The sequence below is a fragment of the Semicossyphus pulcher genome, unplaced genomic scaffold, assembly GCF_022749685.1.
Source record: "Semicossyphus pulcher isolate SPU_LCO1_2020_fin unplaced genomic scaffold, fSemPul1.0.p SCAF_17, whole genome shotgun sequence".
Lineage (NCBI taxonomy): Eukaryota > Metazoa > Chordata > Actinopteri > Labriformes > Labridae > Semicossyphus > Semicossyphus pulcher.
In genome coordinates this window covers 438,361-464,657 of record NW_027211681.1, presented here as the reverse complement: position 1 = coordinate 464,657, position 26,297 = coordinate 438,361, and the positions used below count along the sequence as shown (strand labels likewise).

Sequence of the window (26,297 nt, the reverse complement as noted above, 5' to 3'; positions counted from 1 at the left end):
AACAAGGAAGGATAGAAGGAAACAAGGAACAAAGAAAACAAGGACAGATGGAAGGAAGGAAACAAGGAATATAGGAAACAAGGAAGGATGAAATGAACAAATGTATAAAAGAAACAAGGAAGGATGGAATGGAAACAAGGAATAAAGGAAGAATGAAAGAAAACAAGCTATAAAGGAAACAAGGAGGCAAGGAAGGAATCAAGGAATGATGAAAAGGAAAAAAGGAAGGATGGAAAGGAAACAATGAATGAACAAAACAAGGAATGATAAAAGGATGGTAAGAAATAAAGGAAGAAGGAAGAGTGGAACCCAGATGGAAGGAAACAAGGACAGATTGAAGGAAACAAGGAATAAAGGAAACAAGGGTGGAAAAATGGAAACCAGATGAAAGGAAACAAGGAATGAAGGAAACAAGGAAGGATGCAATGAAACAATGAATAAAAGTAACAAGGAAAAAAGGAAAGATGGAAGAAAACAAGCAATAAAGGAAATAAGGAGGCAAGGAAGGAAACAAAGAAGCATGGAAGGAATCAAGAAACATGGAAGGAAACAAAGACACATGGAAGCGTGCATGACACTCACTTACAAACTTCTCATTTCACTACTGTGGACATGTCAACTTAGTTTGGTGACTGTACAGGTATATCAAGCCCCAGAGAAACAACTTCCTGTTACCAATAACGTATTATCTAATCTCATCATGGCAACAGTGTTAAATACTGAGTTTTGAGGCGGATCTGTTGTACCAGCTTGAAGTAGAAGCTTGTAGCATAAAGCACAAGTAGTAGTACTTGATTGAAAAATTCTTCAAAGAATTGGAATCGACAATCGTTAAGAACCGGAATCGATAAGCAGAATCGAAATCGGAATCAGAATTGTTAAAATTGAAATGATACCCAACCCTAGTGAGATGCTTCATAAAATCGCACAGAAACGCCAACTCACACAGCCAGTGCTCGCAGGTCTTGATTGGCGCAGCTGCTGTTGCAGTGTATTCTGAGTCTTGTAGTATCCAGTGGGCCAGACATATGATATTATCTCGCAGGCCAGTGTGGAAACAGAAATCATGGCTCTAATTCTGTATTTGTTAACATTGTAAATAATTATGGTTTACTTAACAATTCGTTCCATCTTTCTACTTTTTGTTAAAATTTTCTCAACAAATTGTCTTGTAACTTCAGAGCAGAACAACATCAGAGTGTATTCTTTTTTTTCTTTCCTGCTATCACATCAGTGTTAATCAAGGTTTTGAAGTTTCCAAAGGAACCCCTGTGATTAACTTCCTTCTATACATTTGTTTAGCCATCAGGCTGTGAGTTCTTCACCCCTAATACCACTGTATGAGCCTTGAGAAGCTAGCTTGAACCTTCTTGTTAGTTGGGTCCCCCAGACACCACCCTCTGAGAATGACACCATAGCTTCTTTCATCTTGGTTGTGTATTGCTCTTTGTTGCTTTATCTCAATTAGCATAGCCGTTTTGGTTAGCCCTTTGTTTTCTGTTATCCAAGATATATATTCTGACAAGAGCTGACTCTAGTCAGAGAGGTTTTCTAAAACTTGCTGTGATGATCTCTCTCGGCTGCACAGTGAATAAAACTCATCTGAACCAACCACTGAATCGGACCTGAAGATTATTATGCTCTTCAACACCAGATATAACTGTTTCAAGGTCCGGATGTGGCCCACGTGCCTTGAGTTTAAGACCCTTGCACCCTTGCATGAGATGAGATGATTTTCCCTAAAAGGTCTTTATCAACACAAGTGTGCTTGCAAATGTTAGCCTCAGTGGCTAGAATGTTTAGTATTACTTGGAGACATTGTCAGCAACTCCGTCTTCTTCTCCTTCCTTATTTCATTGGCCATTGTGGTCCCGCTGGGAAAGTAGGGACTTTCATCATCCAGATTTTAAATCCCAATTATTAAACATGTTTGATATTATCAGGATGGCTAACGCGTTTACAAGCCTTTCAGGGCGTTTAAGACTGGATCTGTAAACCCCCTCACATTATTATAAATCTAGGCCTTGTATTCACCTACCAACAATCTTGAGAGTTGGCTAATGTTAAATATAATCAACAGTTAGATGGTTGATTATTTACTGATATAAACATACATTACATATGTAAAATACTACTTGCTGTTAGGAGAATTGGCACCAGTGTGTTCACGCACTACAATAACTTATGAATGTTCCTTCTCTTATAGTTTCCTTGCTGGAAACTATAAAAGAAGGAAAATTTTAACCTGTTGCTGTCAAGGGAAAAGAAGTCCTCTGAAGCTCAATAATTAACATGTCACACCTTGTTTGTTTTATCGGAACAAAAACCAAAATGTTGTAGTTTCACAATGCCACATTTCCATTCTGAATTACTAACCACACCAATTGTCTGCTCGCTCTACCTTAGTATTTTGAGTACAGACAAGACAGTGAATTAAACTTATTTAACTGATCATTTTGAAAGGCCTTACTGAGAGCAGCTTTACAGTCTAAAACAAAGCTATAAAATATTAAACGTCTCTTGTATTTCACATTACAAAATCATAGACACTAATTTCATCTAAACAAATAATTTTATCATGCAGTGCTCTGGTAAATTGTGACAGACATTTGCCATTTTGCCATGAAAGTCAGAACAGACTTTTTACAACATCATTAGTAAGAAGAAAGGATTCACACTGACAACTGGTATGAAAGACAAGACATGAATGAAATTAGGTTAGGGAGGAAAGTGACCAACATACAGGCTCTCCATTCGTCCGGGTGTTTAAAGGGGAAAGCCAGGCCATTGTCGATTGCTGCAATCTTGATGCAAGAGTCTGAAATAATCTCTGGCCATTCTGTATCCTATAGAGAGAGAAAAAGAGAGGTTGTCACCAACTAATTACTGAATGATTAATTACTCGTGCAGATTAGTTGAAAAAACCTGATTTTTCCGGCAGAGAGATAACAACCTTTTGCTCATTTATGTAAAGTAATCATTGGTAATAGGGAGTCAGATAGAGTTCTGGTTGTTGTAACCAGCATTTTTGAATTAAACACAAGATACTTGTGCCCTAATGATAAGGTTAAATGCTCAGTGAAGAAACCCCTCCCCTTGTTCCCTTATTCCAATACTTAATTAACCTAACCTACCACCTAAATGCAAGCAGCATTGCCAACCTTCAACAGACCCAGGCTCCGTTCATGCAAACTCCAGGGGTCCGTTTCAGAAAGGAGGTTCAACAAACCCTCAGTCTAACCCCTGACTGGTTTGATTTACCCTGAACTGAAAGTCGTTGGCTTTTTGGTTTCAGAATAGCTGATCTGAGTTAGTTCACTCAACCCTGAGAAGATTCAGCCTGAGCTAAGTATGTGCACGCTGACTATAAAAAGCCAGCATTTATGGAGCCCAGATACCGCAATTCACCATGGCAACAGTACAAAAAAAGAGGTCCTCCTAAGTAACACCACTGGAGCTCGAAATCCTCATGCGGACGTTCAGCAAATACAAGCATGTTTTAGAAAAATAAAGTAACACGGCTGCAGCTACAAAAGAGAGAGAAGCGGAGTGGGAAGAAACTGCTGCTCGAGTGAACGCGTAAGTTTGAACTGGTCTATTTATTAAATATTTAATCACGACTGGAATAGGACCAAAAATGTATATCAATTTAGGATCAATCCAGCGGGAGAAAAACATACATGAAGCAGTTAAAAATAAAATACCAGAACATCATTCAAAGTAAGGCTCAGGCAAAATAGGCTCATGGCTGAACCTCACTTCAACCATATTTGAATATTCTGATCACTTTCTTCTTTATTAAGATCTTGTTCTTATACTTATACTTTTACTTTTACTTTCAATGCTGAATTAGGTACAATTAATATGAGAAAAATACTTTTGATACTTAAAGTAATAATCTCGAACTCGATCTGGAAGTCTGTTAACTCACTATCCATCTATGAATAAGGTAACAAAATGGCGATTGAGCCTATGGCCCACTGATGAAAGCCTTTGCATTTGCAGAATTAAGGACTTGGGTGTCTGTGGCGAAAAAAATCACAAGCGGCGCCCAGTTTGTGACGCATTTTCCATTACCCAGTCGTGCTTGGTCTGCCAGAGAGGGTAGGCAGAGCTAAGCGGTTGCTTTTCCGGTCTCACCAAGTTTTGCGAGTAAACATTATGGCTGAACAAAAAAAGAAAAGATCAAGGACTAAAGATACAACTTCAAAGTGAAGATCCAAAGAAACAGAAACAAATTCAATACTTAGATGAGGCAAACAGTCTAAAAAGTAAAGCGACCTTCAGCGAGGAAAATCAACTGTTACAACGGAGCCAACCGTGGATGTCACAAAACTCTGAACACTGATATCTGGCAAGTGTGCTCCCGCAATTACCGTTTATCGCCACGGGTGCCACCAAAGAGAACAGCTGAGATCTTCGAGATTACATCTTTAAAGGCCCTGGAAACTCGGCTTGAAATAGCAAAAATGCATATACAGTATGATATCAGAGTTGAGTGTGTCATAAAGCATCCACAAAAATCTGAGAAAATGTTCTTGAAAAACAGCTCATTTAGCTATTCAGACCATTGTAGCTGTGTAGGCGTTGCAGATCCCATGTTGATTGACACCTGCCGGAATCCACCTATCCGCGTTCTCGTGGCAACTGTCAACACAACAATGGCGTGTGGGAAAGCAGCGTTTCCCACGTGCTAGAGGAACTAGGATTTTTTTCAGCAGCAGGGTAAATGGTTTGTTGTACCACCCAGGTATGTGCGCATGTGCAGATTATATCAAAACTATGGTTATTTCTTACTTAGAAACTTTAATTGTACTCTCTTCTTCACCTCATTAAGTTTTAATTCACAAAATACTTGTGACAACTTTGCTTCAGTCCCCCAACACACCTGCACCGCTGCTCTCTGCACCACTACTGGCCCCACTGGCTCCCGCTGTTGTTTATTTGGTTGCCAAGACTTCGCGAGTTCACTGTTTCTGTGCTCTTCCTTAATGAGGAGAGGATGGACGATCCTTGATTTGAAGCTGAAATCTCCAAAGAGTCGTTTAATTACAACTTCTGAAGCAGCGGCTGCAACAATTCACTAAATGTATGTAGTGGAAACACTGCTGCTTCTCCAAGTCCGCCGCATTTAGAAAATAAAAGAATGACACCTTGTCATCTAAAATGGTAGATGTGCATCGGGGGCAGCACACACAGGCATGATGGGGAAAAAGGGGATCGTTAGGTAGCTAATTGCAACAGGTATGTGCAGAGACTTTCGGGGTATGTGGACAGGAGTTAGCTCAGACTCAGAGAGGAAGATTGATGGCGAGCCGAGAAGTGTTATTGCACCTGTGAGGGCGGGACAACTGTGGTGGATTGGTTCAAGGAAATTTATGACATAAATATCATACATAACCATGCCCAATTTAACCCCAGCGTCAGGGAAGTTAACAAAGAAAGAATGGCAAAAACTCGAGTTTGGATTAAAACTCATTTCTAAAACTTTTAAGATGCTTACTAGTATGTACACAAGACCCTAAATTACACAGTTAGAAGGATTTTGTGGATTTGGGTTTAAAGGGGTTTAAGTACAGAAAATATCAAATACTTTAAGGGAGTGGTTGTCAAACTTTTTAGACCGTGTACCATGGTTGGAAATTAACTTTTTTGTCCACCTGACACTGTGGCTGGTGGATTTCAAATTCAACAAGCCACTCAATTTTTTTACCAGCCACTTTCTTGTTTCAACCGACAATGTGTAACTGCATGTGAAAAATAAGAAAAGATTAACAATATTATTATTACTTAGGTAAATGTGCTACTATATTTCATATGGTAAATATTTAAATGCTTAAAAGGAAATACTGACATTCTTCAGTATGGTAAGTGCCTTCATTGAAGCCGTATCCTCTGAGGCTGATTTTTTTTACATTTAGATGACTCCTGGGCTTTTATCGCTAACAGTTTTAGGTTTTTAGTTCCCACAATGAAACTAATAGTTCTCTTATTGGCATCCGAAATGTGTTGGTAGCATGCTGAACAGAACATTTTCTGGCTTGTCTCCTCGAAACCAACCACACCATGGGACTCTCCATTCATCTTTTCTCCACTTTTAATTTAGTTCTAGTTTTTCAGGCATTGTGAGGAAAATCTTGATTTAAAGAAGCTGAAAAATGTAGGATGAAAGACTGCATGACATCAAATATGATTTTACTACCAAGATCAGCTGTAAGCCCGTCATAGCACAGTGAAGCTAACCGGCAAAAGGCTGATGTTCCCTGCAAGCTCAAGAGAACGAGAAGGGGAAGCCGTGCCGGGGCAGAACACTGCAACAGGAGAAAACGTTATAAAGGCGTCACCCCCTGCAATCATTACCAGGAACGTAAGATCTCTTTCCAATAAGATGGACGAGTGAGCGCCATTGACATGGCACCAGAGGGAATGTCGCTTTATGCTGTTTACTGAGACCTGGCTAAGGGAGCTAATACCGGACACCACTTTGCGCTGGATTTCAGCTTATGACAGGGCGAAGGACAGTGGTAAGAGGAAAGGTGGGGGACTTGATGTGTTTGTGAATGATAGATGGTGTAACCCTGGGCACATCACTATTAAAGAAAAACTCCTGCAGTAAGGACATTGAGCTGTTAGCTGTGAGCATGAGGCCATACTATCTGTCGAAGGAATCCTCGCATGTTATTACGATATGTTCCCCCCTCTGCTAATGCCAGCCAGGATTGTGATGTCCTCCACTCACAATCAGACAGCAGACACAGCACCTACAGGCCCTTCTTCTCATTACAGGGGACTTTAACCATGCCTCTCCCTCCTCCACTCTGCCTACTTTCACACAATATGTTACCTGCCATACCAGAGACAATAAAATACGGGAACTGTTTTATGCCGACACCAAGGAGGCATACACATCATCTCCTCTCCCTCCCCTGGGAAGATCTGCCCAAACCTGGTCCACCTCCTATCCGTGTACAAACCTCTTGTACATAGACAACCATCTGTCACCCGCACTGTTAAAAGATGGTCCCGGCTGAAGAGGCTCTCAAGGATTGTTTTAAGTCAACTGTGTGGGACTGAACCTTCCAGGACTGTACGGTATTTTGCAATCAGTAAACCGTGGATCACCCCTGACATAAAGTAGAAAAAGAAAAAAAAAAATCAGGAACCGGAGCAACTGTAACAGGCTACACGTGCGGGCGGCGCATGCGCACTAAAAGAGGTCAGGAGATAAGGAGGAGGTGAAGACTGTGCAGAAAGAATTGAGGAGGAAGATCAGGGAGGGGGAAAGCAGCTACAGGAGGAAGATGGAGGATCAACTGCAGCAGAATAACATCAGCGGACTCTGGAGAGGCCAGAAAACCATCTCTGGCCACAAGGACTCCAACACAAAGCTGATAAGGGACCAGGAGTGGGTGAATGACCTGAACATCATCTTTAAACAGTCGTCCACCTGTCCCCCTGCCCAGTCCACCCTGCTGCAACCCCTACTGTCTGCACCCCCTTCTGACTACACAACCTCCACCTCAACCCCCCTCCCCTCAGCTTCCCCACAACCCTCCTGCATATTCACTGCACTGCTCTTACAAGTACCTGGGTGTTCACCTGAACAATAAACTGAACTAGACAGATCACACCAATGCCGTTTATAAGAAAGGCAAGAGCAGACTCCATCTACTGAGGAGACTCAGGTCCTTTGGAGTGCAGGCAGCTCTCCTGAGGACCTTTTATGACTCTGTAGTGGCATCAGCCATGTGTTATGGAGTGGTCTGTTGGAGCAGCAGCACCACAGCTCCAGATCTCTCATGGAGAACATTTCCCCCCGCATGGCAGAGTAACAGTACTTGGCAGCTCCTTCAGCAACAGACTGCTTCACCTGTGGTGTGTGAAGGAGAGGTACCGCAAGTCCTTCCTTCAGTTCAACCAATTCTGCTCTCAGTAGAACAATAAAAACACACATCCAAACAGAAAATAATTTCTGTTGGCAATATGCGCAATACATGTATAAAACGTCCAACCATTTTGTGCACTGTATTGTATTTTCTGTATAACTTCAAATGTTTCAGAAGTCTTTAATATTTATTGTGCACTGTGTGCTTCTTTTTCTTATTTGCTGCAGTGTATCACTGAAAATTTCCCCATTGTGGGATCAATAAAGGTTTACCTAATCTAATCTAATCTATGATTTACAAAACGCAATTTTGCTTTGCTGCCACCTTCTGGAACTAATCTATTACTGTGTCATTTTTATTCTAGGTTCTTTTTATTAGGCCAGTGTCTCTTGTCAAACAGAATAGGACAAAGTGGTTTTGCAAAAACAACAAGGCTGATTTTATCTGCAATTCTATTCAGTTTTAGTTCGTGTTGCTCTGTTCATTGTAGTTTTTATTTAGTTTTCGTTTTTTTGAAAACTGTCGTTTTTATTTTTATTTCAGTTATTTCTTCACTGCTAGTTTTACTCTTAGTCTTAGTTTTCATTAACTATAATAATGCATGCTGTAAAGATACAGCACAATTTTATAATTTATAATAAATTTATCATAATTGTTTTGCGGACACCCAGGCTATGGTTCGCGGACCCCTTTGAGAACCACTGCAGAAGAAAACAGTTAGCACAGTCCCTGTTAGGAGAAGCCGGGTGGAGTTCCTACACAGAAGCTTAGCTAAGCACCGCTGCAGATGGGGTCCATGTACTTTAGGCACCATTAAAAGAGTTCTACATGTAAACAAACATTTCAGTTTAAGTGTACGCTATATTTTGTTTTTTGTCACCGCTTCACATTTATGTCAGACAGCCCTTTCCCTCTGCACTATGTCTTGCTCTACACAATGGCCCTGTATACCTACGCATGCGGTTCAAAACAAGCAAGCACCAACAATGATATCTTCAGAAAATTTAAGTTTGATTTCAGTCCGTGCTCACCGAAGCACTTTCTGACCAAAACAGCTGACATAGGGCATAATACATTTCAAGGCATGCATAGAAAAAACAAAATCCTTTAGTCAACACAGTGAACGGCACTTCAGCATTTTCATAATATTGGATTTTCTTTTATTTGTTGTCTCTCATACAAACTGCTGACCCAAACAGTTGATCCGATACCGTGTGATGCATGCGTAGGTAAATGGTAAATGGAGTGTACTTGTATAGTGCTTTTCTAGTCTTTGCGACCACTCAAAGCAGCTTTTACACTACATGTCAGATTCACCCATTCACACACACACACACACACACACACATTCATACACTGATGGCAGGCGCTACGTAAAGTGCCCAACTGTCAATCAGTTATCACATTCCTACCCGTTGGTTATGCCACCGGGATCAATTTGGGGTTCAGTGTCTTGCCCAAGGACACTTCGACATGTAGCCTTAGGGAGCTGGGGATCAAACCTCCGACCTACCGATTGAAAGACGACCAACTCTACCGCTGAGCCACAGCCGGTAAGCCAGCAAGACATAGTGCCAAGGGAAAGGGCTGCCTGGTGTAAATGTGAAACGGTGACAAAAAACAAAAATACAGTGTACACTAAAAAGAGTCCTACATTTAAAAAGAACATTTCAGTTTAAGTGGCTAAAGTATGTGGTACTCGTGGCCCTGTCTGCAGCAGTGCTCAGCTTAATTTCCGTGTAGGAACTCTGACCGGCTTCTCCTAACAGGGGCCGTGCTGACTGTTATCAACTGTATGTACCACTATTGATAAGTACCTAATACAAGTGTATGTGTTAATTTAAGCTATTTTGTGTATGTGTTTTCTGAAAGCTGTGTATTACGATGTAAATGAATCATTGAAGCAGTTTAATCAGGGTGACTATTTGTTCTATAATAGGTCTGAACACACCTTAAGTATGTTTTGATTAAAACTCACCTTTTGTCCTTGTCCTCTTTCTCCTGGCTTCTCATATTTGATCAACCAGTTATCATTTCCTCGATCTAAGTTGGGAAAGAAAGAGAAAATGGAAATTAAAGAGTGTTAAGTATGTGTTTGTAAGAATTATATTCATTAGCTATGATGAAGACCAAGAATTCAACACTAAACACTAAACTAGCAAGTATATTAAGTGCAAATGATCACTGGCAACAGTGATTGTAAATGGATAAAATGTAAACATGAGTAAATATTGTTTAAAAGTAGACACAGACAAACCCTTACCTGTGTTTCTGATAACATAGTCCAGCACTACCAGCCGCTCAAACTGCGACTGCAGCTGCTTCCTGATGTTCTCTGGCAGAGGTTCTGCCTCAAAGCGCCTCAGCCAGTAGTCCGCCTCATGGTAACCCTCCACAAATAGCTGAAATGAGCCTACCTTAAAACAAAAACACAACATTCAACACAACTGAGGGCTGTACTACGAGGAAAGCTCAACATACCCCAGCCTTCTTTAAGTAAGCTGGCTCAACAAAGCATCAAGCAAAACATCAAGCCTCACTTAGAGATAACGGGTAATCACAATAGTGGTAATCAACTTTCTCTGTAACCCAGGCTTTCTGCTTCAGGGAAAAAGGGGTGTTTAACGTGTAATTTTCCGCTCAAAAAAAGGAATGATCATCAGCTGTCTGCTTCAGTGAGATTATTTAAATGAGAAGCGATCATGAATATACAAAAAGTAATGGTAAAAACCAAAACTGCTGCTGCAAAAAGGCAAGAGAGGAATGCTGCAGAAAATTGTGTTAATAGATTAATTAATGTAGGCTTATTTATTTTAACACACAAAACGTTCACACAACTACATGTAGTACAACTTTTAGGCTAACCTTCAACAATAATACACATGATTTCAGTAGTTTAGTCAGGAACACATATTACATATAACCTTAGCTGAGGATCTATATTGGCCGTGGAGAACATCGTCATGAAATAATTAATGAAAGGGCAGCACATTACTGCCGTTTTGAAGCCAAAACCTTGAACAGAACCTGGTCCCAGGTTAGAAGTGCAAAGTTACCCTGGTGATGGGCATGGGCAGTTTAAAAGACAGCCAGCTTTATGACACAGAAAACTCTGGATAACTGGAAAACCATTGTACTGCAGCGCTTAAAGTTTTTAGATGTCTATTTGGAGATGTGGTGTGGTGCAATGTTGTATTGTGAAACTGTTTAATGTCAGCAGAGCATGATAGTTAAAATATGGAGCTAATCTCTGCATACACATTTTTTCAAGCACCTTTTAGCAACATTTAACATCTACAAATGTGTATATCTGTAGATAGGGCTGTTTTGGATAAGAAACAGTAAAAATTACATTAATCACAAGCAAAACTTCAAGCACTCTATTCTAAAAAAATAAAATGCTTTACTGTTGCATCAATTATTCATACAAAACATTCAAGAGTTGGTGACCTAAGATCATGAAGAGTTAACACCCTCTGTTACCTTGGGTGGCAGGCCCACTCTGTGGAAGCGTCTTCCCACCTTGGGGACTATCTCTAAGGCATACTTCTTCCCCCTGGATTTTGCTCGGTCGATGGCACTGTAGTGGAACGTCTCACTTGCCAGATAAGCAACCTGATAATGAAAAGGGATATAAGGGATAAATATATTTTTTCCATCGTCTTAACAGATGCTTGGTCGTAATGCGGTACTACCGCCAGACTGTAGGCGAATCTGAAAGCATTTTGCTAACCGCCATTAAATGCAGAGACTTCTGCAGCTATCAAAGAGTTCTGTTTGACAACCATGCACAACATGGACCGCGGAACGCATTATAAATTAGTTGGGCACATCCCCCACCCCTCAAATGCCAATCCCTAGTTAACATTGCAGGAAAGTGTTTCATACAGTGATAAATGTACCAATGTACATCCATGTTCAATATGGTATCACTTACTGTTCAACTTCATAACATAGACAGGAGTTCAGAAATCTTTTGTTAAACTTTACTGTCATTAAAATGAATATACCATAACATGTATAACATCCCCACCTTTGTTTTCGGCACCACTCCAAGGCCGAGCTTGATATCAACGAGTGAGGCAGCAGCCTCTGAGAGGTAACCCTGGTTAGGCAGCAAGCAGCCTCGGCCAAAACAACAGGGACAGCACAGCTAATAAGAGAAACAAAGAAAGAGGGCAACAAATAAACCTTACCAGAAACTTAAGGTAAAGAGAGTTGTAAAATGTCAATTTAAAATCCTACACAAATAAAACATGTTATAATGTACCTTGTGAAAATATTTGGTCCATTTGGGGTTAAGGTGACCATAAGGTTCCTCTGACTTTGGTTTGAAAACACCAATGATTTTCTATAGAAGGAAAGTAAAAAACTATTAAAGTCTATCAAAAATGCTTTTTGACAATGGGAAAACACATAACATAAAGACATTAAATGACAGATCTTACTAATAGACCTTATTAGTTAAGTAGTAAGTAAGTAATAACTTATAAGCAACAAATATAAAGTGACAAAGATGCTGCTAACATGTAAGAGATCTGCATCCTTTACCTTTAGTGAATATTTCACTTGTTAATATTAATGTTAATCTGTTTTTGATGGAAAAGTTCCTTTCTGCTTTATTCAGCAAGTTGTAAATTCTTCCTTCTCTGGAGTCTCAAACTTCTTTTCTCCCACTTACTCCTTTCTGCTGCTCGACTCTTCTCATATAAATGCAGACACATCTTATAGGGAATTTACAGTAAGCTTTAATGTCATAAAACATGTTTATTGGCCTGCAAGAATTTCTAAAGTAGCTGAATAAATTGGAATACTAAACAAAATTGTTTACATAATGTAACATGTTAAAATCTATTTTTTGGTCCATAGTACATCCTCTCCTTCCATTTTCCTTTATCTTTGTCATTCCTCTATACCCCTCTCACCCCTTTTTGGTCTTTCACAAAATAGCTCCCACTTGAACCCTGGGAAATCCTCTCTGGAAAGACACCATTCTCGATAGCTTGTTCTGACATTTGGATAGTATCTGCAAACTCTGGATCATCAGGGAAATGGTTGAAGTCCCCACTATTGGCTCCTAGTGCAGGAAAAAGTTATGGTTAATATTCAGATTTGCTTTTGGGAAAACAGATTGTGCTACTTTTAAACACAAATGGCTTTTCTAAAAGCTGCACCATCTTGCAACTTCTAAAATATAGTGTTGTGTACCTCAAAGCATCATCAGAAAGGACCTCTTCTATTCCAAAATGATCAACACCGCTGTTATAGGAACAGTAATAACTGAAACATATTGGTAATATTCCTGGTACCTAATCTACATATTGAATGCTAAATGATAGATGGTAAAGGGATAATGGAGGGTAAAAACAGTAGAAAGTATATTTAGAACAGGGATAAGTTATAAAAACTGTATATAGGAGGAATTGACAGGTTGTAGCCCCGAAAATGGAAACTCAGTAATTTTTATTTGTTTAATAAAATTTAATAAAGTCATATTTAATTCACACATTATCCAAAAATAGGCTTTACCATGTGGTTATTTCATATAGACTAATAATTTGTTAAATTACCAGAAAACATGATATATCGTGATGTATATCATGATAGAGATACGAAAAAAATCCTATATCGTGATATTTTGCCCATAAGGTCCAGCCCTAGTCACCGGGCTGGTCACGCCGATTAAACATACATTTGAAAACCGTGAGAAAAGGTAGATGACAAGTAACCCAATTGCATCCTGTTAGTCTATTTGCGGTCGCTAAACCAAGTGTGGTAAATGTAGGAAGCTATCTTACAGTTTTATAAAATAGAAATAGACTTAAAAGTCTTAAATAATAAGCATAATTGTTAATTGTTTCTATGTACATGAAAACGCACTGCATTTATCTGGTAACATTTCCTGTATTTTTTTATATTGCAATAAATATCACAGAACAAAAAGCTATCGCAATGTCAGTTTTTCCCAATATTGTGAAGCCCTACCATCAGAGAAGGAGTATGTCAGCATCTCCTATGTGAAGCCAGTCAGTCCACCATCTGCTAAATTCAGATATCTTGAAATCATAAGAGGACAAAACAGGGCTGAGTGAGGATAATAAGACAAAAGTCTTAGATTACTTCCCCAAATATTCTTTATTGCTCAGACCCATGTTGCTCAGCTCACTCACAGCTTGAAACAGGGCAGGCTACTCCTCGAAAAACAACGTTACAATGTCACAATTTCATTTAGCAGACGCTTTTGTCCAAAACACTTAAAGGCCAGGCCTTTACCTCATTTTCATTCCTATTTTGACGAAGGAACACATTAGTTTCTTTAAAAAAAAAAAAAGTTCTCTGCTAAGATGTGTTCCCTAGCGCTGACAAAGGAGCTAGAATCATTGATTTGAGTAGAGTACCCCTTTTCATTTTGTAATGAATGTGATATAATACCGATACCACCAAAAGGAAAAGAAATACCATGATATAAACTTTGGGTCATATCGCCCACCCCTAATTTGCGCTCTACCTTTGCCATCCCTGTCGCAAGCGGCATCTTCACATATGCTTGTCAGAGAAACACACACACATAAAGAGAGAATCATCAGTGTTAAAAACGGACCATTTTATTTTAAAATAATTTAATTGGTGCTTTATAATTATGATATAATTTATAACTAGGTTGGTTTTGTACGTTTAGACACCAAACATCTTTAAAGATGACCCTCCTTCACGCGAGCTCACCTGCTGCTATGAAAACGGAATAGTGGGTTAAAAATTCAAAAGGTAAGTTGTGTAATTTTGGCAATTTAGGACATCGATTTAGATTTACTGCAGCTCATGACGAATGGCAACAGAGCAGACACATAGGCAGAGAGTAGCAGTACCCTAGTAAATAGGGTATTGTCTCACCAATACATTTTACTCACAGCTCGGGAAAAAAAGAGCAGGCTACTCCTCCCAAAATCCCACATGAAGGCCTTTACCTCATTTTCATTCCTATTTTGCACCAATGAACACATAAGTTTCTTTTTTCTCTGCTTAAAAATGTTCCCTTACCTTAACAATAGAGCAAAATGATTATAAATTGTGTTTTGAGTAGAGTACCCATTTTCATTTTGTAATACTGCGATATGTGGAGATGACAGTGGACTTCAGGAGAAGGCCCCCTACATTAGCTTTTCTATGGCAGAGGTATCACGCAGCGAAGCTTTGCATCCACGGAAAAAACGAGTAAGGTGGGAGCACTTCAGGTACACTAAGAAGGGCCTAGGACTTATTCAAGACGACGGATCCCCTGTCTGCAAAACCTGCCGGAAAAACTGAAAAAAGTTGCAAGTTCCAACAAAAACGCCCAATATAAACGCGTCACTTACAATCAATTGCGTAGCGGTGACAGTTTGGCTTTCAGTGCAACGTAAAAAAAACAGCAGTAAAGCAGCATGTAGTCCATGGAAGACAAAACAGTCCTCTCAAGGGCTGCAGTCGGTGACCTGCTTCCTCCCGTCTGTTCTTCAAAGGGCAGCAAGCAACAGTTTAAGTCTAAAAGGTTTCCCACTGAAATCTCAAATTTTTGCATCCCTACTCAGGAGCTGCAGAGTTTTTACACCGCCATCATCCAGTCTGTTCTGTCCACTTCCATCACTGTTTGATTTGGATCTGCTACCAAATAGGACAGAAACACACAACAACGGAGAATTAGGTCTGCAGAAAAAACAATTATCGGGGCCGACCTGCCCTCCATCCAGGACCTGTACCGGTCCAGGGTCAGGAAGGGCTGGTAACATCACTGCAGACCTATCACACCCTGGACAAAAACTGTAAAAACTTTCTCCTGCGGTAAATGTTACAGAACACTGTATGCCAAAACAAGACACAAAAACAGTTTCTTCCCACAGTGTGACTCTGATGAATGCTTAACAGTCACAGAGCCTCAGAACAATCGTTGTGGAAAAACCCTGTGTAGCGAGAATCGCCTTGAAGTTAATTCTGCATCATTTACAAAGTATTCTGATCATTGGAAAAGACACATGCAGAGTCTGTAGAAGAGTGCTGGTACAAATGGTCAATTTAGGTACCAACCATCCCCCAAGTTTACGACCCTTCTCACATTCCAGAGAAGATAACTCACATGCAGACACATCCTTTCTGCAAAGAATATAAGGACTAAAGTGACTGATTCTCCTATGCAATTGAAATGTACTTAAAGTAATGGTATGCGGAGCTAACATATTTCAATACTGTGAAAATTGTTTTAACGTCAATCTGAAACTGCAGTTCTCCTTCTTCATGTCTGTCTGCTAACAAAGGAAGACCACATGTGGACACGTGAGATCATTTGATCCATTCATGTGATGTGCAGAAAGGTTTACCTGTGCATATGCAGATGTGTACGTGTAAATGTATATACTTTTTGTCGTCATAACGGATGTTGCCATCAACCTTGTTGTTTAAGTGTTTAGTTCATTTAATCCCTTTTCAACAGGTTTTATTCAACAATTTATATCAAGTGCTTGTATCGTTCTGTAGTTGACAGAGCCCAACTTTTAAATATGGAAGAATTAAATATGTGAAGTAGACAATATTGATTGTAATGCTTTAAAAGAAATAATCTCAATCTCAGAGCCTTCTCCTCATGGGTGTGGCTAGAGAGGGACCACAGAGACCAGACCCCTCTGGTCCCAAGATTATAAAGCTCCAAGCAACTTCTTCTCCTGTTCTTCGCTTCCTGTCTCTTGTCCTGTTACTCTTGTTACTCTTGTTCCTGACTCCTCTGAGTTCTCTTCCCCCCCTTGGGGGGGGGGTTGGCCACATGGCCTGTCCCAGGTTCTGCTGTCAGCTTATGGACCCTGAACCTCTCCTGAAGTCCTTAGCCGTCAAGAACAGCCTTATTGTGTACTGGGCCGCAGAATGCCGCCAGTATCACCATGCTGATCCCGTGCTGCACTGAACGTGTTGAAGAAGCCGAATCCAGCAACCTTTAAAGGAGACTTTGCACAAAAGACACTCCCGAACGACGTCTGGCAAAACTGCCACAGACTTCACCCCAGCCAGAGAAAGGGGAGTGAAGATGAAGATGATTCAGCTTCCTGCTGAGCCAGAGAGAGAGAGAGAGAGAGAGAGAGAGAGAGAGAGAGAGAGAGAGAGAGAGAGAGAGAGAGAGAGAGAGAGAGAGAGAGAGAGAGAGAGAGAGATGGAGAAACCGCGATCAGCCACGAGAGACAAAATCTGTCCTGAAAAGGCCCGAGCGCCAAAAGAGAGCCTGCTGCCACACCCATCAGATGATCATCAGGTGATACAATTACATCTCCCATGTGTTGATGCTTGATGTTAAATTAACTAGGATTAATTAACATTAAACCTAAAGTCTTTTAAAATTAGAATTACTTTTGAATTGCTTCACAATCTTCCTTAGTGCCCTTTTAAACTCAACTGCCGAACGATGCATTAGTAATTAAATCACATTTAATTCTAAAAAAATCAAAGAAACCAGTCAGAGATGCTTTCTAAAATGTGGTCTGTTGTCATTCATTTATTGTTCATCGTTGTATTTATTGTCCCTGTTCATTTCTTCATTAATATTCCACTTAGAAGTAGTTCAATAAACCTTTCATTTATAAAGACCTTGATCCATGTGATTTGTGTGTGTATGAAATGGTAAAGTCACTGTACACCATGACCAAGAACCTCGTAGCAACCCTGAGATCATGAGCCTAAAGTTATTAATTAACTAATTATAAGTTTTCCCTGTTTTGTCAAAATTGGGTGGCGTCCAACACTGAATGTAAGGTAAAACGTAATCCTTTTGCTATTAGTTAGTTATTAGTTATTAATCTTGCTGCCCATTTACGCTACATATGTCACCTTTAAATAAGACTGTTTATTGTTCATCTCTTCTCCTCAGCAGTCCCGAGTTGGTGGAACAAGCTACCAAACACCATTCGGTCTGAAGAGTCCCATTCCGCCTTTAAGAAGAAGCTAAAGACCCAGCTCTTTCATGAACACCTCTGCACTTAATAATATTGATGCTATTGATGATGATGACATTCAGGATGTAGTTTATGCTGACTAGGATTTTCATGATGATGACTATACTGATCTTGTTGATGTTGCTGATGAGTATTATTATTTAAAAACAAAACAAAAAAAACGCCCTACACACTGCCTGTTGGCACCAGTGTCCGATCGCACTTGAAGCTGTTTTTTGGCACTTACTGCCTTCGTTCCCTCCTGGCTTGAGCATTGGTTGTGTTGTATGAATTCTGAGACGTACTTCGCTTTGGACAAAAGCTAAATGAAATTGTAACATTGTAACATCTCATTGTATGGATTGGACACACATTATATTCATGTAAATATCATCCATCATCTGGCACTATGTATGCACACTGTTTTTCTACGTAAATACTGGAAACTATCTACTTCATGGCGCATTACTCTGATTTTCTAACTGAATTCTCAGAGTTTTTATCAGATTTAGTCCTGAGTTCAGATAAAATAATTATTGTAGGGGACTTCAATATTCATGTAGATGTTGACAATGATAGTCTTAGCATGGCATTTATGTCCCTTTTGGACTCTATTGGTTTCACTCAAAATGTAAACCAGCCTACTCACCGCTTTAACCACACCCTCGACCTTGTTCTAGCTTATGGCCTTGAAACCGAAAACTTAATTGTCTTCCCACAAAATCCTCTTTTATCAAATCACTATTTAGTAACATTCGATGTCCTATTAACCGACTACTCTCCAGTTAACAAAAATGTACTCACAAGATGTTTGTCTGATAGGACTGTAGCTAAATTTAAGGAAACAATTCCAGCTGCTTTTAATTCTTTACCACATCTGTTTACTACATAAAGCTCTTATGCTAATGTTAGTCCCTCTCAGCTTGATCAGTTTGTTGATAGTACTGCGGGTTTGCTGAGAAGTACTCTAGACTCGATTGCCCCCTTAAAAAAGAAGATTATTAAACGACAGAAGCTAGCTCCATGGTATGACTCAGAAACTCGTAACTTGAAGCAAATGTCGCGTAAATTTGAAAGAATGTGGCGATCCACCAAAACAGAAGAGTCTCGTTTACTCTGGCAAAATACTCTTAATAAATACAGGAAGGCCCTACGGCATGCTCGAGGTGTCTACTACTCCTCCCTCATAGAAGAACATAAAAACAATCCCAGGTACCTTTTCAGCACTGTAGCCAGGCTGACAGAGAGTCACAGCTCCACTGAGCCAAGTATTCCTATAGGCCTCAGCAGTGATGATTTCATGAGCTTCTTTAATGACAAAATCCTAAAGATAAGAGACAAAATTTGTAACCTCCTGCCGTTAACTGGTGCAGATGCATCTTTGGAAACTGCTCAAAAACCTGATGTTTACCTTGACTGTTTTTCTCCAATTGACCATCCTGAGCTAAATTCTCTGATATCTTCGTCTAAACCATCAACCTGTCTTTTAGACCCGATTCCAACCAAGCTGCTTAAGGAAGTCTTTCCCTCAATTAGCACTTCTTTACTAGATATGATCAATATGTCTTTATCGACTGGCTATGTTCCCCAGTCTTTTAAACTAGCTGTAATTAAGCCACTTCTTAAAAAGCCTACCCTAGATTCAGGCACCTTAGCTAACTATAGACCTATATCTAACCTTCCTTTTATCTCAAAGATCCTTGAGAAAGCAGTCGCTAATCAATTATGTGACTTTCTTCATAACAACAGTTTATTTGAGGACTTTCAGTTAGGATTTAGAGTCCACCATAGCACTGAGACAGCCCTTGTGCGAGTTTCAAATGATCTACTTACTGCTTCAGACAGAGGACTTCTCTCTGTACTCGTCCTGTTAGATCTTAGTGCCGCTTTCGACACGATAGACCATCACATCCTGTTACAGAGATTAGAACATTTAATTGGCATTACAGGATCTGCACTAAGTTGGTTTAAATCTTATCTATCAGATCGATCTCAGTTTGTTAATGTTCATGATGTGTCCTCTATGCAAACCAAAGTTAGTCATGGAGTTCCACAAGGTTCTGTGCTCGGACCGATTCTTTTTACCTTATATATGCTTCCTCTGGGTAATATCATGAGGAAACACTCCATTAATTTTCATTGTTATGCAGATGATACTCAATTATACTTATCTATGAAGCCAGACGAAACCAATCAGCTATCTAAACTAGAAGCATGCCTTAAGGACATAAAGATCTGGATGACTAGAAACTTTCTGCTACTTAATTCAGACAAAACTGAAGTTATTGTGCTCGGCCCAAAACACCTTAGAGACTCTTTCTCTAATGATATAGCTGCCCTAGATGGCATCAGCCTGGCATCCAGCACTACTGTTAGGAATCTGGGAGTTTTATTTGATCAGGATATGTCCTTCATCTCCCACATAAAACAAATATCAAGGACAGCCTTCTTTCATCTTCGCAACATAGCAAAAATCAGACACATCTTGTCTCAAAACGATGCAGAAAAACTAGTCCATGCATTCGTTACTTCCAGGTTGGATTATTGTAAGTCGTTACTATCAGGCTGCCCTAATAAGTCACTAAAAACTCTGCAGCTGGTACAAAATGCTGCAGCACGTGTGCTGACAAGAACTAGGAAGAGAGATCACATCTCTCCTGTATTAGCCTCTCTGCACTGGCTTCCTGTAAAATCTAGAATAGAATTTAAAATCCTTCTTCTCTCGCTCTCTCGCTCTCTCTCTCTCATATTAATGCAGCTCATTAACTCTGTATCTTCTGGTCCCATTAACATTACTAACCACATATCTTCCCGGGAGTTCTTGTGCTCCCTTGTCTTGAAGGTTCCTGAGGATCGTTGCTGCAGACCCCCTGCTGCTGTGGACCTGCTCGACTGCAACAACTACTAACATCAGCCTTCCCCATAGTATCATTATTGTTGCTGCTAATGCCAATAGTAGACCTGTTGACTTCAACTGTTACAATTACGATTACCTCAGCCTTTATCATTACTCTGCTTCTCTCGCTTATTTATTTATTTATTTATTTATTTATTTAGCCAATCTTCACCCTAGTCTACCACTATTATTGGCATTGTAACCATAAGTATGTGTCTGTTGTTGTTCATGTAACAAGGACATATGTTGTTGTGGTAACAAGAACATATGTTGTTGTTGCTCTCTTTGCCTGTCTCTATCCTGCATCTCCTTCTATCCCATTTTCGGCCCATCCAGTCGAGGCAGATGGCTGTTCAACATGAGTCTAGTTCTGCTCGAGGTTTCTGCCTGTTAAAAGGAAGTTTTTCCTTGCCAATGTGCCGAATTGCTAAGTGCTACTCATGGTGGATTCATGTTGGGCCTCTCTTTAAATAACTTAACAAAGAGTCGGTCTAGACCTGCTCTTTCTGTAAAGTGTCTCGAGATAACCCTGGTTATGATTTGGCGCTATACAAATAAATAATTTGATTGATGTAAATTAACCCATCTGTTACATAATTTGGTTAAATATTTTTTCTAAATCATATTATATATTTCAGCATTGTTGCACTCCTCATATTTGCACTATTTTCTTTCGCAGGCTTGTAGATACTAGTTTAATATTCACTGTTAAATGTAGGCTTGTACATATTAGTTTAATTTTTATTATTTAATGTTTACGTGTACATAGAGAGCATAGTTAAACCGGAGTCAAATTCCTTGTACATGAACATACCTGGCCAATAAAGCTGATTCTGATTCAGATAATACTGGTACCACAAAAGAAAAAAAGAAATACTGCAATATAATTTGAGGTCATATTCGCCTGCCCCTGGTTATTTTATCTACTAAGTGCAACATGTCTCCAAGTAGGGCTAGGCGATATGGACAAAATCATGATATAGGATTTTCATATCTCAATAACAATATATATCATGATATAAATTGTATTCTGCTAATTTAACAAATAATTAGTCTATATAAAATAACCACATAGTAAAGCCAATTTTTGGATAATCCTGTGTGAATTAAATACTTGACCCAAAAAAAGAACTAAGTATTTTATTATTGAGAAATTTAGTACAAACTTAACAATTTCAAGTATATGTAAGGACGAAAAATAAATAAAATATAGCTCAGCCTTCAATATGAAAATGTATTGTATTGATCTCTGACAGCATTATTAACATATCTTTATATAGAGTATGTCAAAGGCACAGAAAGTAACATGGAAAGTAACACTTCCGTTATGATTTTTCAAAATAAAAGCCCGATATAGCATTCTGACTGTACGGCTCAATGACTGTCTTTGTTACGTCTATGTTCTGACTCCCCTCATTTGTTCAAAAAGCTTTTATTTTAAAGTGTTTCCGGGGCAGCTGTTTAGGATTTTTTTTACTTTATTATTTACGTTCCTGGGAAGTTGTTTGGTCGATAGTCACTCACAAGGCTCCTTATTGCGATTCCTGTTTCATTTTCTTTGAAGTAAAACGTAGTCACAAATCTCAAGTAGGCCTTAAAGGGATAGTTCGGATTTTTGTAAACCAAGTTGTATGAAATACTTGCCAGTAGTCTGGTGGATGCAAAGCTATTAGCTTACTCACCGGTGTGCAAGATTAACTGGTGGTTGGATTGACTGGTGATAGTACGGCAGATGTGTTGTGGGCGTGGCCTTTTAGGACCCCACGTCTACTAACCAGGAAATAAAGGTATTGATAACTACAGTCTTTTCGCTGTATCTTTAGACATGAAAGGATTTATTTCAACATTCATGGTGGTCTCGGCCAGAATACATGAACCATCAGCTGTCTTCATTTCGACAATAACCGTCATCTGTCCGCATAGAAAAGCAAAACTACGAACGCTGGAGTCGTACTCGGAAACGCCAGAATTCAGCTGTCACTATTAATTTCAATACTCATTTTTCACAAAACCACCACAGAGACATCGGGGACACAAGACAATACGATTCCCAGTGCCAGAATTTGGCTTTTGTAAATGCTTCAATAAAACCCTTCTGCATCTAAGGTGAGCGATTCGTAGCATTTTATATTGTAGCCAAACAATAAAGTAGCTTTACAATATATTGACAAAACAGGCTACTTTTTCTATCCATCATCATTTAGACCCACAGAAAATATTGCAGATACTGTGACAGAAGGAAAGACAAAAATAATCTGATATATTTCACTTTATTTGTCGCAGGCTTTGCTTTGCTTCCTCTGTAGATAAAGTGTGTGGTACCACATGTTGGCGGGTTCACGTCGCTCATCCAAAGTACGATGTACAATGAAATAGTAATTAAAAATATTATATGGCTTTGTGTCTGATCGTGGGTATAAATCTTATCGGTGTTGAATTAACTTGTGATATGTTCAGAGCGAAGACTATGGAACGTCAACATTGGTGTCTTTGTCGATGCCTGTTCAAAACAATGCAAACGTAAATAAATTATTCAGAAACAATTATTGTTTTCAGTGTTATGTCATTAGTCTTTATAATCTGATGTAAAGTTAATTTATATTTACTGTGCCCCCCCACCCCCGATAATAATTAGCCTACATTAAGTACTGCTACTGACAAGAATTAATTTACGTGTGCGTCAACGTAGGTGATTGTTTCGATGCCTGTTAAAAACGATGCAAACGTCAATAAATTATTCCCAAACAAATCTTGTTGTCAGTCTTACATTACTATCGCTCGTCTTTATAATCTAATGTGAAGTTAATATGAGATGTGTTTCTGCCTTAATACAGCCTGTAAGTGAAAAATATATGTTCACATTCAGCTGGAAGTAGTGTGGTGTCAACGTGAAACGCCCAGATTAACTTGTGATTCAACATGTGTCTACCACGATCATGTTTCATATGAAACGATATAGACGTTTTTTTCCTTCACCTTAATGACATTCTAAAACAATGAGTACGTTGAAGTTTGGTTGAAAACGGGGTGAAATCAGTTCTGATCATCTAAGACCTAATTAAAACCTTTTTTCAACAGCCTAAAATACGGTTACGACATCAACGTGTTAGACACTCATTTTTATTTAATCATTTTGTTCACAACAGCAATAAAGGGGTCAGGATGTAATGATTGTAGCGTCATTTATCTAAAATCATTTTGCTGTGTTGGATGAAATCCTGTCTACACAAGGACGCAATTTCAACACATTTTATCTTGCATATAAAAAAACACTAACACGGCACTTTATGGGCTGTATGGTGTACATGCTGACGTAACTGATTAATACCTAACGAACAACTCTATAACACGAATCGTCAATAGCAGACAGGGATAAGAACTCGGTTTGAGTGCTGTTGATGCAGGATCGAATCCATACATAACTAATTTTGCATAAAATACATTTTTGATGACTGTGATGCACTGCTCACTTAAATAATAATTTTAGGCACCATGAGACTTGAAAATTGCTGTAAATGTGTGTGAATGTTTATTGAATCTTGTGCCAGAAGCAGATGAAATCTGGTCTACACACAAACGGGCTCGACTCCAGCGTTCGTAGTTTTGCTTTTCTATGCGGACAGATGAAGGTTATTGTCGAAATGAAGACAGCTGATTGTTCATGTATTCTGGTCGAGACCACCATGAATGTTGAAATAAATCCTTTGATGTCTCAAGATACAGCGAAAAGACTGTAGTTATCAATACCTTTATTTCCTGGTTAGTAGACGTGGGGTACTAAAAGGCCACGCCCACAACACATCTGCCGTACTATCTCCAACCACCAGTTAATCTTGCACACCGGGTCCCATGGTCGGAGTTCTGGTTCCGAATGTAGAATAAGTAGTTCCGGTGAGACGCCAGGGTCATGAAAACAAAAAAGTTACCCTAAAAAACACAACACGCAGGCAACTGTGATCCATTTTCAACATACGATCATCGTCCTACGATTTCATATACTGCGCCGTTCTTTTGGCACTATTTTCTCTCTTGACAAATCCAGTATCACGACGGCTGCGGCAGGCCGTTTTCTCAGGTGACGTGACCCATCAGCTGTTTCCAAGAGAACACGCTGGAATTGGTAACTTGTGAGACGGTGTTTGTTGTCACACAGAGGAAAATACATGTCTACATGTTGCGAATTTGTGATTTTCCAGGCTGTAGTAATAAAAAAAAAAAAAAAAATCACCGCATGTATTTCATCGTTTTCCTGACACGGATCGTACCGTTGCATCCATTGTTAAAGGTACATCTTCCTCATCACTTTCATAGTCCGACATGTTTTTCTTCAACGATGACTTGAATCAGTCAGAATCAACGTAAACCGGCTACTATGTCGGCATACCTGAGAAACCGGTATGATTGTGTTGAAAATGGATCACCATTGCCTGCGTGTTGTTTTTGAAGGGTAAAAGTTTTTTTGTTTTATGACCCTGGCATCTCACCGGAACTACTTATTCTACGTTCGGAACCGGACATAACTCCGACCATGGGACCCGGTGAGTAAGCTAATAGCTTTGCAAATATTTCATACAACAGCCCATCTCATGATGAGATTCTCATCCAAATGGATGATAACATGCTGCTTTTACATCAACTGATAGGAAAATACACTCAGGACACAGAGACTTGATCTTCATTTAAACACGGAATAAATGCATTCTGTGTTGCGGAAATGTCTTGATTCTAGCTTTCATAACATTCGCAGAATTCTCTGTTTGCTAAAAAAAGAAACAGTAAATTATCTACTGCCCCAAGGCAGCAACGTAGTGCTTTTTATCATATTAATACCCAAGATTTTGGTTCCCAAATAAGGCACAAGACCTGCAGCTATTTGGAGATGGTTCAACAATTCTCAGAGGGCTTGCATAACATGAAAATGTATTTACCAAGTTGCATCTATTGTATCTTGAGACAAAAAGCCTGTCCAAACTTTCTATTTTACCACCTGTCCATTAACCAGATCTAGGGGAGTTAATCTGAAACAATAAGTTTACCTGGGGAGGCCAAGGTGTCTTTGTCCGACGACGAGCCGTGTCTGTTTTGCTTGCTCCTCTTCTCTCGAACACCCCGTGGGGACGAAGAGCTTCCTGTTAAACATGGTAACAACAGCGCCTCTTCACCAGAGCCGTCAGTCTCGAGCTCTGTCAAGACACTTTCACATGAGTCCGAAATACGTACGGCTACTCCAGGGTTCACCGCAAGCACAAAACCTATCCTATTACCGTCAAATAAAACATTTGTAGGGCCCGAGCAGTGGAAGTTACAGTCTGAAGCAATCACCGCTGTTGCTCCAGTGTCTTGCTCGGGCTCGCTGGTCTCTATCGGGTCGCATTCTGACATCATTGTCGCTCAGTTTTTAATACGTTATGTTAATTGTCCACTAAATTATGCCGATTTTTCCTAAACATTTCAGCCTTCCATTTAAAAAAAGCTTCTCATCTTACCATGAGTAAATAACCCGAAAACCAATTACTCGAAAGCAACTGCTTTTTCAAAGATGAATCGACCAAATAAACTGTCGGGTTT

At 39.5% G+C, this 26,297-nt stretch overlaps 1 protein-coding gene across 1 annotated transcript in view; it reads right to left on the bottom strand.

The window, feature by feature from the left end:
• The window catches only part of pi4k2b (phosphatidylinositol 4-kinase type 2 beta), a 40,331-nt gene extending 14,034 nt beyond the window's left edge, over positions 1-26,297 (bottom strand). Inside the window, exons 1-8 of the mRNA XM_069665549.1 lie at positions 25,766-26,297; positions 12,812-12,963; positions 12,157-12,237; positions 11,920-12,039; positions 11,370-11,501; positions 10,150-10,303; positions 9,865-9,929; positions 2,744-2,846 (exon numbers count right to left, since the gene is read on the bottom strand). Of these exons, the coding sequence (XP_069521650.1) occupies positions 2,744-2,846; positions 9,865-9,929; positions 10,150-10,303; positions 11,370-11,501; positions 11,920-12,039; positions 12,157-12,237; positions 12,812-12,963; positions 25,766-26,114 (1,156 nt within the window). The 5' untranslated portion in view covers positions 26,115-26,297. The remainder of the gene's footprint in view (positions 1-2,743; positions 2,847-9,864; positions 9,930-10,149; positions 10,304-11,369; positions 11,502-11,919; positions 12,040-12,156; positions 12,238-12,811; positions 12,964-25,765) is intronic.